The following is a 14,792-nucleotide window of genomic DNA, read 5'->3' on the forward strand; positions in this document are numbered from 1 at the left end:
TCTTCGCTATCCTTTCCTCTACATCTCTGGAACTATTCGGAGGTCTATAAAAGACTCCCAACAGGGTAACCTCACCTCAATGTGAATGCTTATAAGTGGGATGCCAATCAAGTGGGCTGCTTTGTCCTGGATGGTGTCGAGATTCTTGAGTATTGCCGGAGCTTCACTCATCCATGCAAGCGGAGAGTATTCCATCACACTCCTGACTTGCGCCTTGTAGATGGTGGACAGTATTTGGGGAGTCAGGAGGTGAATTAGTCGCCACAGGATTCCTAGCCTCTGACCTGCTCTTGTAGCCACGGTATTTATTTGGCTACTCCAGTTCAGTTTCTGGTCAATGGTAGCCCCTAGGATGTTGAAAGTGGGGGATTGAGCGATGGCAATGCCATTGAATGTCAAGGGGAGATGGTTAGATTCTCTCTTGTTCGAGATTGTCATTGCCTGGCACTTGCCTGGCGCGAATGGTTCTTGCCACTTATCAGCTCAAACATGGATATCGTCCAGGTCCTGCTGCATTTCTACACGGACTGCTTCAGTATCTGAGGAGTCACGAATGATGCTGAACATTGTGCAAGTATCAGCGAACATCTCCAATTCTGACCTTATGATTGAACGAAGGTCATTGATGAAGCAGCTGAAGATGGTTGGGCCTAGGACACTGCACTGAGAAACTCCTGAAGTGATATCCTGGAGCTCAGATGATTGACCTCCAACAACCACAACCATCTTCCTTTGCTTTAGGTATGACTCCAACCAGCAGAGAGCTTTTCCTCCATTCACATTGATCTGAAATACGCTGCATGAAACACTTGTGAAAGGGGAATGAGCAAATGAATGGGATTAATTGGATAGCTCTGCCAACCCAATAGCTAGAATAGTCTCATTCTCTTCTGTATTATCTGAAATGACCCTTGCCTTAGTAAATAGGGAACAGAATGGGCCAAAGGATCAAAGTGATTAAGGGTGTAGGTGATCAAATCATTAAAAGCACAGGTCAGTGAAACAATTAAACATTTTAACAAAGCATTAGGATTTATTTATAGGGGTATAAAATTCAAAAGCTGTAGAAATTAACTTAAGCTTGTATTGTTCTCCAGTCAGGCCAAAATTACTTTACTGCTCATAGTCGTGATATATAGCTCCATTAACTTAGTAGAACATCACAAGCCACTTGATAGGAGCATTACCAACTTACATGTGACCCTGAAACATGTACGCAGATATTAGGACAGATGATGAAACACATGATTTAAATAGATTCTTAAAGAAGGAGAGAGAGTTAGAAATGGAGAGTGAGAGTTAGAGAGGGGTAGAAAGGCAATGAGGTTTCTTGTGGGATCAGTGGGTGGGAATATTCCAGAATTTAGGGCCTTCAGTAAATCGCAGCCACCTCTGGTGGACATATTAAATTCGGGGATGTGTTTGAGGGCAGAACTGCAGGGGAGCAGTTCTTGGGACGAGGCCAAGGAGGAATTTGAGAACACGGATGTGATTGTTTTAAAAACTTAAACTTTGCTGCACGAAGAAGAAATGTATCACAGGAGTGATGGCGAATGGGACTTGGTGCGGGTTAGGACACAGAACGCAGAGGTTTCGACGTGCTCAAATTAATGGAGGTGTGGACGTGGGAAGCTGGCTAGCAGTGCATTGGAATAGTCATGTTTAGATGTATCAAAGGCATTAATGTAGGATTGAGCAGCAGATGAGCTGAGATAGGGGTGGGCACAGGCAATATTACAATGGTAGAAGTAAGCAGTCTTGGTGATGGTACCGATAGGTGGTGTGAACCTCATTTCGCAGTCAAATACGGCACCAATTTTGTAAAGAATCTGGCTTACCTTCAGACAATTGCCAGGGAGAATATATTCAATATTCGGGAACAAATGTGCAACAGAGACTGGAGACAACGGCTTCGTGTTCTCAATGATTATTTTCTGGTGCCAGAACTGAGAGATTCTTTAAAAGATAGAAGATTTTGAGGCGAACGGATAGATGTCTTTAAAACTGTGAATTTGTTTGAAAGGATAGATATGGGGAGAATTATTCCATTTGTGGTAGAATCCAAAACGAAAGAAAATAAGAACAAGGTAGCCTCAATATACATTCAGTGAGAAGATAAGGTGAAACATTGTTACTCACAGAATGGCTAGAATGTGGGATTTGCACAAAGTGCTCGACACAAATAGCTTAATTGCTTTCGAAGGGAAAGTAAACGAGTACATGAGAGAAAAAGGAATAGTAAGATATTCCGAAATGCTGAACTGAGGCAGCAAAAATGGGAGAAAAGTCCTGTGCCGCATGGACACCAGCAGAGACGAGTTGGGTCGAGCAAACTACCTATGAGATGCATATTCTATATAATGCAAATCACTAAACTGCAACTCAGTTTTTGACAAAGTTCTTTCAGTGAAAGCAGAAATAAATTGCTGCAAGAAATAGCTTAATTGAGACTTTACAGAAGAGTTGAGATGAAGGCTAATGTTCCTGAGTCAAAAGAAAATGTTGCAACTGTCAATCAAAAATAATGCTTTGCTGCACCCCTGCTTGAGGCTCCAGATGGACCAGATAGTCCTGGTGTAATACATCAAATGGAAGTCTGGAGCTAAATATTGCATTCATGAACTAGAAGATCTGGGACCCGCTGCTGGGCTGTTATTATTATTAATTATTTCTTATTATTAATTAATTGAATAATTAATGTCACTGGATATTTTACTGCACTCTTGAACTGTTCTCTGAACTTGGACTGAGTCACCCCATAAATAAATGTGTTTGTGCAGCAACTTAAACTCAGGAGCATATATCCGATTCTTTCAAAGATGTGCAAAGAATTGTTGTAATATTTCGGATCTATTCCCGCAATGCTATAATATAAGAAATTTATAACATATGGTGACCACAGAAGTATGAAGCTTCCGGATATGGTGAAGAGTAAAATCACAGACCTCCTTCTGCTCTCCATCTCTGGGTCACTGTGCTTCTGTTCCTTGCTCTCACTCCTCAGTGCCTTACGGATTTGACTGGCCACTAAAATGTATCTGACTGTCAGAGCGTTGAGCAACAAAATTAAAGCGAATGGGAACAATGGTGTTAACGTCTTATCAAACCAGTCAAAGACCACCCATCTGAGCTCAATATAATAGCTTGGCTTTATATTACAGAACCAAGGTACATTGTCGATGACCACGCCAGGTTCACGTGTAAAGTAGATGGGTATATTTTTGAAACAGAACAGAATGCAGGTTGTTGTTAGAATCACAGTGGCAATTTTTACCGTGCAATATTTTGTTTTCAGCTTCTGGCAACAAATGGCCACAAATCGATCAGAGGAAAAAGTGACAGTGAACCACACAGAACAGTCTGAGGCTACACAAAGCAGGAATGTGACAACAGTACACACAGGGGTGATGTGCAGAAAAGATTGCTGGAAATAATAAAGATTTATCTGATATAATATGACATCAGTGATAATGACCAATAGATCTGCTGTTGCCATGGCCACCAGATAGCGAGTGGTGCAAGTGGAGAGTCCGCACTTTCCCCGGGACAGAATCGAAATCGCCAGTAAATTAACTGTAAGTGAAAGGAAATTGAAAATTACTGATCATAAAATGTCATGTGTCTGAGCCCGGACAGTCAGGGCTATATTTTAGCACACAATAATAGGTGGCTGAGGTCAATAGTTAACATTTTAAAATCTCAATCCCGATCTCAACCCACCCACTGTCATGTTTAACAGAGGTGGGACAAGGGGCGGAGTCAAACACGTCATGGGAGGCGAGTTGACAATTCAAACATTTTGTTGAAGCTAGCAGTCTCTGATGTTACCTGGTCACGGGTTTAGCTGTGGTCGGCCGGTTTTCACCAGTCTCAGGAATGCTAGCAACTGAAGGAAGGTCAGGACAAACGTCATTCAGGGAAATGCTGACCTGAGGGAGATTATGACATTTTGAAAGCACTGAAATGCAGGTGGCACGAGAAAACAAGTGAAAAATCAAGGGAGATCCTGGGAGAAGAGAATAAAGTCCTTATATGAAGTGGGGTTGGAGGAACATAGGAACACAGGAAATAGAATCATGAATCTTACATTCGGCCCATCGAGCCTACTCCGCCATTCGAACGGATCATAGCTGATCATCTACCTCCAAGCCATTTTTCCCCACGATCCCCATATCCCTTGATGTCGTTCGTATCCAAATATCAGTCGATTTCTGTCTTGAACATGCTCAATGATTGAGATTCCAGAACCCTCTTGGGTCGAGACTTCTGAAGATTTACCACCCTCTGAGTAAATAAATTCCTCCTCATCTCAGTATTAAATGTCCTGCCTCTTATTCTGAGACTGGGTCCCCTGGTTCACAAACTGGGGGGAAAATCCTATCCACATCTACCCTGTCACGACCTGTAAGAATTATGCAAGTTTCAAAAAGATCACCACTCATTCTTTGAAGGTCTCGCGAATGTAGGCACAGTTTCTGCAATCTCTCCTCATAAGACAGTTTCGCCATCCTTGGGATTAGTCTGGTGAATCTCCATTGTACTCCCTCTCTGGAAAGTATACCCTTACTTAGATGGAGACCGAAGCTGCACACAATACTCCAGGTGCGGTTTCACAAATCTCCATACAATTGCAGCAAGACACATTAACTCCTCAACTCAAATCCCACTGCAATCCAATCCAACATGCCATTTCCCTTCCTAATTGTTTGCTGCACCTGTATGCGAGCTTTTAGTGAATCAAGAACAAGGACACCCAGGTTCCTTTGGACATCAACACTTCCCAATCTCCCACCATTTAAAAAATACTTGTCTTTCAGTGTTTTGGACCAAAGTGGATCACTTCACATTTATTCACATTATATTCTATCTGCCATGTTCTTGCCCATTCACATAGCCTGCCCAAGTCCCTTTGAAGCCGCTTTGCATCCTCCTCACAAATTACATTCCCGTCTAGTTTCGTATCATCAGCCAATTTAGAAATAGTGCATGTGCTCCCTATATTCAATTCATTTATATCGATTGTGTATGGCTGTGGCCCAAGCACTGATCCTTGCGGTACTAGTAGTAGCCTGAAATGCTGAGAATGACCCGTTTATTTATACTCTTTGCTTTCTTCCTGTTAACCAATTCTCAATCTATAGCAGTGTATTTTCCCCAATCCCATGTGCTCTAATTTTGTTCACTAACCTCTGGTGTGGACCTTCCCAAAAGTATTTTGAAAGTCCAAATAAACCAAGTCCCCTGGTTCTCCTTTATGGTACAAGTAACCTCCTAAAAACTCCGACAGGTTTGTCAAACATGATTTCCCTTTCATAAATCCATGTTGACTCTGCTCAATCATATCATTATTTGCTACGTGTCCAGTTATGACATCCTTTATAATAGATTCAAACATTTTCCCTGTTACTGACGCCAAAATAACAGATTTGTAGTTCTCCATTTTTTTTGTCGCTTGCTGCTTCAGTAGCGGGGTGACATTTGCTACTTTCCCATCTGCAGCAGCCCTTCCACAATCTATAAACTTTCAAAAGATAACCACTAATACATCCATTAGCTCTATAGCCGTCTCCTTCAACACTCTGGGATGTAGATCATCTTGGTCCAGGGAATTTGTTAACTTTCAATACAAATATTTTTTCGAGTACACCTCTTTCTCAATATGAATTTCTCTCAGTTTCTCATTTTCACAAGTCCCTTGGTTCACTTGTATTTGTGGGACATTTCCTGTATCCTTCTCCTTGAAGACAGACACAAACTAATCGTTTAATTTCTCCACAATTTCCCCATTCCGCAGCACAAATTTTCCTTTCAACGTCTATAATGAACCCACATTTGTCTTGCTAATCTTTTCCTTTTCACATACCTGAAGAAGTTTTTACAGTCCACCTTAATGTTTCTGGCTAGCTTGTTCTCTTTTCCCTTCCTTTATCAGTCTCTTGGTCCTCCTTTGTTCCTTTCTAAATTGCTCACAATCTTCGGGTTTACCACATTTTATGGCGACCTTATCAGACACTTGCTTTGATACAATGGAAACTTCAATTTCTATTGTTAGCCACGGTGGATTCACCTTTCCTGTTCTTTTTTTTGTGTCTTGGAGAAATGTATATTTGTGGCAAACCGTGTACTACTTCCTTAAATAATAGTCATTGCCTGTCTACTGTCAAATTATTTAATCAATTTTCACAATCTGTCATAGCCAACTTGCCTCTCATACCTTTATCGTTTCCTTTGTTCATATTTAAGACCCGGGTTTCAGGATGAACTATATCTCTTTCAAATGTAATGTAAAATGTTATAATGTTGTGGTCACTATTTGGCAATAGCTTCTCATTACATAATAATAAATCTAAAATAGCCCAATCTCCACTTGTTCCTCAACATACTGTTCCAGGACCATCTCGTACACATTCCAGGAATTCATCCTCCACAGCAGCAGTGCTGTTTGGGTTTATCCAGCCTTTATACAATTAGAAGACGCCCATTGTTATTAAATTGCCCATGTCACATGCAACTATAATTTCCTGATTTATGCCGTGTCCAACCTTACCACTACTGTTTGGTGGCCTATAAAGAATTCACACGAATGTCTGCCGCCCTTTGCTGTTTCTTAGCTCAACCCAAACTCGATACGTACAAACCTGAGAATGCAAAGGGATACTGGACAAGCAATGTACTCTGTGAAAGCAGGAATTAAACTGTCAAATCAGGTGAATAGTGCAATATCGCAGAATTACAGGTTCACAGAATTTTTGCAACACAGAGGGAGGCCCATCGTGCCTGCACCAACTATCCGAATGAGTATTTACTTAACGCCATCGCCCACTTTCTCCCCATAAACACAGCACATTCTTCCTTTTAAGGTAACAACTACATTCCTTTACAATGCATTCATTCAACCTGCCTCCACTGCACTTTCAGGCTGTATGTTCCACATCCTAACCACTCGGTGCATGAAAAAGTGTTTCCTCATGTCTTCTTTTTCCAATTACCTTAATTATATTCCCTCTCATTTCTGATCCTTTTACGAACGGGAACAGTTTTTGCCTAGCTGCTCTGTCCATACCCCTCATAATTTTGAATACTTCTATTACATCTCCTTCTAGCCTTCTCTTCTCCAAGGAAAATAGCCCCAACTTCCCCAATCTATATTCGGAAGAGATGTTCCTCATCTCTGGAGCCATTCTCGTGAAACCTTTCTGCACTCTCTCCAATGCCTTCACAACTTTCCTGAAATGTGGCACCCAGAACTGGACACAGTGCTCCAGTTGAGGCTGAGTCAGTGTTGTGTACAAACTTAACACAACGTCCTTGCTCTTCGATTCTTTGTCCCTATTAATAAAGCCTATGGTGTTGCATGTTTTGTTAACCACATTGTCAGCTTGCCCTTCCACCTTCAAAGACTTATGCGCAGATGCACCCAGGTCCCTCTGCTCCTGCACTCTCTTTAGAGTTGTACCCTTTATTCTATATTGTCTTTCCATCTTCTTACTACCAAAATGAATTACATCACACTTCTCTGTATTGAAGGTCATCAGCCACTTTCTGCACATTCCACTAGTCATCCCTGATTGGCTGCCCATATAACAGTCATAGGCATTATCAGTCACAGAGCAAAACTGGAGACCAGCTACGATAGGGACTAATATATCTTCAAATGCTATTGGTACTTACCAGGAACACCAATGACAGCAATGACCATGTAATATATTTTATCAATAATGATGAATGTTTCGAGCATTTTTTTTGTAAGAAGCGATCTATCCCTTGGTGCAACAGGCAATCTTTCTGAAATAAAGTCTCTGTCAATAAATTTCCAGTACCTTTAATTTATCCCTTGCTGGATCTCCATAGGGACAGTAAAGTTACAACATCGTTTTAAATTTAAGCAAACAAATTGAGATAGTCCTGTCCCTGTTGTGATAGACTATATTTAATGCTGAGATTTAATTCGAAAACACAAAAGAACAGACTGAGGGCAACTAATTGCCCACAACAGTGCGACATTTGTGCCTCTCGATTGCAGAATGAAATTAATACAACATCTCAAATTATGCTATAACAGAAAAGTGAATGTTAAGTCATCCTCTTTAATGAAATCATATCATGGAGTTCATGTGCATAGATCTTTGAAGTTGGCAGGACTTATTGATGGAGTAATTAACAAGGCATATGAAATCTTGGGCTTCATAAATAGAGGATTTAGTACAAAAGTAGGGCGGTTTTGCTGGACATTTGTAATGCTCTCGTCAGGACACAACTGGATAACTGTGCCAATTTCTGATTACCGCACTTTGGGGAGGATGTGAGGGGCTTGAGAGGGTGCAGAGGAGATTTACCAGAACTTTTATCACAAGTTTAGGTTGGAGAGGGTGGGGTTGTTCTCCTGAGGACAAAGGAGATAGAGGGCAGATTTTATGGAGGTGCACACGATAATGACAGTTTTGGTTAGGTTAGATCAAAAATCTGTTCCCAATAGCTGATGTTATAAGGGCTAGGGGGCACAGATATAAGGTTTTGGGCACGAGATGGAGGAGGATGTGGGGCTGGGGGGTGGGGAGGGGGGAGGGGCGGGGGAATCGCAGAGAGTGCTGATGACCTGGAACTCGCTGCCTCTGTGGGTGATGGAAGCACAAGCAATGACTAATTTCAAAATGAAATTGGATGTGCAATAGCGAGAAAATGAACGTGTAGGGATACGGGGATACGGTGGGAGAACAGGATTGACTCGATTACTCTACAGAGAGCTGGCATGGATTTGATAGATCGAATGGCTTATTTCTATGCCGTCATGACTCTATTATTCCAATAAAGAACCTCAAACCAGTGTGTGATCTGAAATTAATTCAGCACCTCCAACTACTACATCCTCAATTTAACAAGGCAACTCAAACTAAAAAAACACACAATCTATTAAAGACCTCAAACTAACACCGCCCTCAAACTTATACAGCACCTCAAACCAATACAGTTCCTCAACCAAATAAAGAAACACAAACCAATTCATCGCAAAAGAGCGCCAGAATATGGAGTCAGAAGTGCACCATTTATGCCCAAAGCCTATTCCATAATTCAATGCGGTTACGCCTGATCTGTGACCTAACTCATTCCCTCGTTTTTACCCCATGTGCCTGACACCGATGGTTAACAAATGCCCATAGATGAAAGATTTAAAAACGCATTTTAAAAGTTTCATTTGAGAAAGAGAGTTCTAAACTTCTACCATGCTTCACATGTAGACTTAGTTCCTAACTTCACTCCTGAAAACCCTATTCCTGGACACACCAACCACTGGAAATAGTTTCCCCCTTTTTGCTTGTTTTATTCATTCTTCGGATGTGAGCACCACTAGCAAGAACAACATATACTGTTTATCCCTCATTACCCTTGAGAAGTTGTTAGTGAGGGGCATTTTTAAATTACAGCAGTCCATGTGGTGTTGCTATACGCACAGTGCTGTTAGGGAGAGATTTCCATGGTTTTGACCCAGTGTCAGTGAGGCAACTGTGATGTATTTCCAAGTCAGGATGGTGTGTGGCTTGGACTGTAATTTACAAGAGGTGGTGTTCCCTTGCGCCTGCAGCCCTTGACCTTCTAGGTGGTATAGGACTTTGGTTCGGCCACATTTGGAATACTGCGTGCAGCTCTGTTCGCCACATTACCAAAAGGATGTGGATGCTTTGGAGAGGGTGCAGAGGAGGTTCACCAGGATGTTGCCTGGTATGGAGGGCGCTAGCTATGAAGAGAGGTTGAGTAGATTAGGATTATTTTCATTAGAAAGACGGAGGTTGAGAGGGGACCTGATTGAGGTGTACAAAATCATGAGAGGTATCGACAGGGTGGATAGCAAGAGGCTTTTTCCCAGAGTGGGGGATTCAAATACTAGAGGACACGAGTTCAAAGTGAAAGGGGAAAAGTTTAGGGGGGATATGCGTGGAAAGTTCTTTACACAGAGGGTGGTGGGTGCCTGGAACGCGTTGCCAGCGGAGGTGGTAGATGCGGGCACGATGGCATCTTTTAAGATGTATCTAGACAGATACATGAATGGGCAGTAAGAAAAGAGATACAGACCCTTAGAAAATAGGCGACATGTTTAGATAGAGGATCTGGATTGGCGCAGGCTTGGAGGGCCGAAGGGCCTGTTCCTGTGCTGTAATTTTCTTTGTTCTTTGTTCTTTGTGGTACAGGTCACCGTTCAGAATGTACTATCAAAGGAGCATTGGCCGCTGTAAACTTTATAAAAGTAACCTTTGTTGCCACAGTGCGAGAGTGGTGGAGTGAACATTGAAGGTGATGGACAGGATGCTTTTACCTGGAAGTTTTCATGCTTCTTGAGGTTTATTGGAGCTGCACTCATCCAGGCAAGTGAAGATTATTCCATGAGACTCCTGACTTGTGTTATGAAGGTTCTTCTATTTGTAATTTTTTTTGAGCAAAGAGGATTCGTGTTTTAGGATTGTGGACATGAACTAATTCCTTTGACCTTGGACTTTATTTTATAAAGAGTTCGTTAGAAGGACAATTGAGGTCTTGCTTGAAAACAACATTTAATGGAAATCACATGCCGTCATCTCAAGAAACAACTGAAACTTTGTTTACCTGGAGAGGATGTTTACAGAGAAGTGACATGTCAGGATGTATGCGGGTCAAGAGGTTCAGACTTGCTGTTTGGGGTTTTGCTTCTGAGATATTGTTTTAGTCCAGTTGGGATGTGTACCGTGTTTCAAAGCATTTGGCGATAATCCTGCCAACCGAGAAAAACCCAGCTTTTCGTTTCCCCTATGTCTCTGAGAAGACCCTGCACATCCAGCATGTGATAACTGAAATTCCCATGCCACATTTCTACTGGAACGTCTACCGGACTATTTATTGACATCTCCAGAACAAAATGCTCCAGAAAAGATCCTATTACCCGTCTCTATATACCAGGACGTCAGACCAAAAGGGACAATTGACATCTTCCAAAGCTTCTCTTTTTTTTCCCTCCAAAATTATTAAGTATTTGACCAAAGTATTTTGAGACTTTGTTTTGGTAAAAGCACTCTGAACGGAGATTTCCTTTATGTTTTCAGTGTATGTGAGAGGTTGTGTGTGTGGGGTATTTAAAAAGGGAGCATTCACATTTCAATGTGTGTTAATGCATTGCTTAATTACTCGATAAGTCTTGTTTTATAATAAACTGATAATTTGTTGTTTATTTTAAAAGAAAAGTTGGTGTATTTTATTCTGCGATAAAGGGTAGAGTGTATAATTGGCCGTATTGGTAACTGGATAAACATTTAAATATATGTTGTGACCTGTGGAGAAGTGGAACTGGAACAGACAGTGCACTCCTTCCACCTCGATCATAACATTTAATTGGAGAAGCTGTGTGGGATTATCTAATGCAATTTTATGTGGTGTAATAATAATTGAAAAGAGGAAAAGGAAAAGGCAAGCTTCTTGTGCGTTAGAATAAATTTTACACTACCGGAATGCCATTGCCAGTTGCTACGACCTTTCTGGGGACAGAGGATGTTTTCCTCCGTGATTTGACATACTTAACCAAGGCTAAGCTAAAGGAATTGGCAGGAATGCTGGCACTAGAGTTAGGAAACAGTGGCTAAGAGCACAAGAACTCAAGAACGCAATAAATAGGAGCAAAAGTGTGCTGTATGGCAAATCCAGCCTGCTCTGCCATTCAATACGATCACGGCTGACCTTGTACTTTTATTCCACTTTGCTGCCCACTTCCCATACCCCTTGATTCCCTGCCAGACCAACGATCTATCTTTCTTCTTCTTTGGCCTCCTTGTCTCGCGACACAATGGGTAAGCGCCTGGAGGTGGTCAGTGCTTTGTGAAGCAGCACCTGGAGTGGGTACAAAGGCCAATTCTAGAGTGACAGACTCTTCCACAGGCGCTGTATATAAAACTGGTTGTCGGGGCTGTTACACAGTTGGATCTCTCCTTGCGCTTCTGTCTTTTTTCCTGCCTTCTGCTAAGTCTCTTCGAGTCGCCACTCTTTCGCCCTGCCTTTACAGCTGTCCACCAGCTCTGGCGATCACTGGCAACTGACTCCCACGACCTGCGTTCAATGTCACAGTACTTCATATCGCGTTTGCAGATGTCTTTAAAGCAGAGACATGGGCGGCCGGTGGGTCTGATACCATTGACGATCTCGCTGTACAATGATCCTGCCATCTTCCATGCGGCTCACATGGCCAAGCCATCTCAAGTGCTGCTGGCTCAGTGGGGTGTATATGCTGGGTATGTTGGCTGCCTCGAGGATTTCTACGTTGGAGATACGGCCCTGCCACCTGATGCCAAGGATTCTCCAGAGGCAGCGAAGATGGAAGGAATTGAGACGTTTCTCTTGGTTGACATACGTTGTCCAGGCCTCGCTGCCGTAGAGCAAGGTACTGAGGACAGAGGCTTGATACGCTCGGACTTTTGTGTTCAGTGTCAGTGCACTATTTTCTCACACTCACTTGGTCAATCTCGACATAGCAGTGGACGCCTTTCCCATGCGCTTGTTGATTTCTGCATCAAGACACAGGTTACTGGTGATAGTTGAGCCGAGGTAGGTAAACTCTTGAACCACTTCCAGAGCGAGGTCGCCGATATTGAAGGATGGAGCATATGTGACGTCCTGCCCATGATGTTCGTTTTCTTGAGGCTGATGGTTAGGCCAAATTCGTTGCAGGCAGCCGCAATCCTGTCGATGAGTCTCTGCAGACACTCTTCTGGGTGAAATGATAATGCAGCATCGTCAGCAAAGAGGAGTTCCCTGATGAGGACTTTCTGTACTTTGGTCTTTGCTCTTAGACGGGCAAGGTTGAACAACTTGCCATCTGATCTTGTGTGGAGCAAAATTCCTTCTTCTGAAGACTTGAATGCATGTGAGAGCAGCAGTGAGATGAAGATCCCAAACAGTATAGGTGCGAGAACACAGCCCTGTTTCACGCCACTCAGGATAGGAAAGGGGTTTGATGAATAGGAAGGATGGATGAGAATGGACAGAGACTGCTTGAGTCATGTACCGATCACAACCTCTGCATCACCAACTCGTTCTTTCATTCTAAATCCTGTCACCAGGTTTCATGGAGGCACCCAAGATCACGTCGTTGGCACTAGCTGGACTTCATCGTCACAAGGCAAGCTTCTATAAACAGTATCCAAATCACACGCAGCATCCACAATGCGGGCTGCGACACCGACCACTCCCTGGTGTGCAGCAAAGTTAGATTCAAACCAAAGAAACTGCATCACTCCAAGCAGAAGTGCCGCCCGCGCATCAACACTAACAGAATTTCTCATCAACAGGTGTATACATAAGTTTCTAAATTTACTTGAAAAAAACCTTTAAAACACTCCTATAGGGAATGCAGAGACCAAGTGAGCCCACATCAGAGACGCCATCTATGCCTCACAATGACTACCGATGGTCAACGTGAGAAGCAGAATGCAGACTGGTTTCAATCTCATAATGAAGAGCTGGAACCTGTCATAGCCGCTAAGCGCATTGCACTGTTGAACTACAAGAAAGCCCCCAGCGAGTTAACATCCGTAGCACTTAAAGTAGCCAGAAGCACTGCACAAAGAACAGACAGGTGCTGTGCAAATGACTACTGGCAAAACCTATGTAGTTGTATTCAGCTGGCCTCCGACACCGGAAACATCAGAGGGATTTATGATGGTATTAAGAGAGCCTTTGGCACCGGTATGGCTGCAGCAACTGCCAATAACATGCCAAAGGTGACACACAACCCCCTTATGGGTACTGCTCCCGATTTTCTGTTAGGGTTTACTTCCTTAGCATTGGTATCTCCAGAGACGCTCACAAGACAATGGGGTTGTCAGCTCTTTTCCCTTAACAGGGGCCCTGACAAGCAAACTGTGCGATTTCATGCCGGGAGGGTGAAGTGGTATGGGGAACAAGGGGAGGGCATGCGAGGGGGATGCCAGGGGGAAGGTGTGCAAGAAAGGGGAGGGGGTAGGGGAAAAGGGTGCAAGTGAGGTGGGGGTGCGAGGGGGGTGCATGTGTGGGGGTGGGATGAAGGAGGTGCAAGGGGAAGGCTGTGAAGGCAAAAGGGTGCGGGAGGTGCGAGGGGAAGGTGGTGGGGAAGGAGTTGCAAGGGTGAAGGGGTGCGGGGGAGGCGGTACAGAGGGGAGGGGGAAGGGGGTGCAGGGGAGGAGTGGGTGGGGAAGGGGTGCGTGGGGGTTAGGGGTGCGAGGGGGAGGAGGGAGGCGTCTGTTGGCGGTCGCGACCCTGGTGAGCGGATCAGCCTTCATCCTGCACAGCCTCCTTGATGTCCGTGTCCTCCAGGCTGACGCGGCCCTCGTGGTCACCATCCAGCTCACAGTGGAACTTCTTTCCATGCTCCCAGTCGTAACAGCAGAACAGTGACCAAGTCCGGTTTGAGGCCCTGAGCCTCGACGACCACCTTATGAGCACTCGGGCCACATGCTCCTCCCCGTCGAGCTCCCAGTAGTTATTTGACCGTTATCCAAAGCACTGGTTACACCACATTTACAGTAACAATCTATGTATCCCAGCCTTAAATAATTCAATGATGGAGCATCAACACCCCTCTGGGGTACAGAATTGCCAAGATTCACAACCCTTTGAGCAAAGCAATCTCTCCTCCTCTCAATCCTGAATGATCCTGAGACTGTGTCTCCGTGTTCCAGATTCCCTGACCAGTGGGAACAATCTCTCAGCTTCTACCCTCTCAAGCCCTTTCAGAATCTTCTAAGTGTCAATTAGATCACCTTTCATTCTTCTAAACTCCAGAGAATATAGGCCCAATTTAC

The 14,792-nt window shown here is 43.6% G+C and overlaps 1 protein-coding gene across 1 annotated transcript; it reads right to left on the minus strand.

Moving 5' to 3' along the window:
* Positions 1-2,665: 2,665 nt before the first annotated feature.
* LOC137352821 (probable G-protein coupled receptor 139) lies at positions 2,666-7,738 on the minus strand. The gene is made up of 2 exons (XM_068018676.1): positions 7,672-7,738; positions 2,666-3,573 (listed from the first exon to the last, which is right to left on the minus strand). The coding sequence occupies exons 1-2, from the start codon at positions 7,736-7,738 to the stop codon at positions 2,666-2,668; spliced, it is 975 nt and encodes a 324-aa protein (XP_067874777.1).
* Positions 7,739-14,792: the final 7,054 nt, after the last annotated feature.

This window comes from Heterodontus francisci, chromosome 39, assembly GCF_036365525.1.
Source record: "Heterodontus francisci isolate sHetFra1 chromosome 39, sHetFra1.hap1, whole genome shotgun sequence".
NCBI classification, from domain to species: Eukaryota; Metazoa; Chordata; class Chondrichthyes; order Heterodontiformes; family Heterodontidae; genus Heterodontus; species Heterodontus francisci.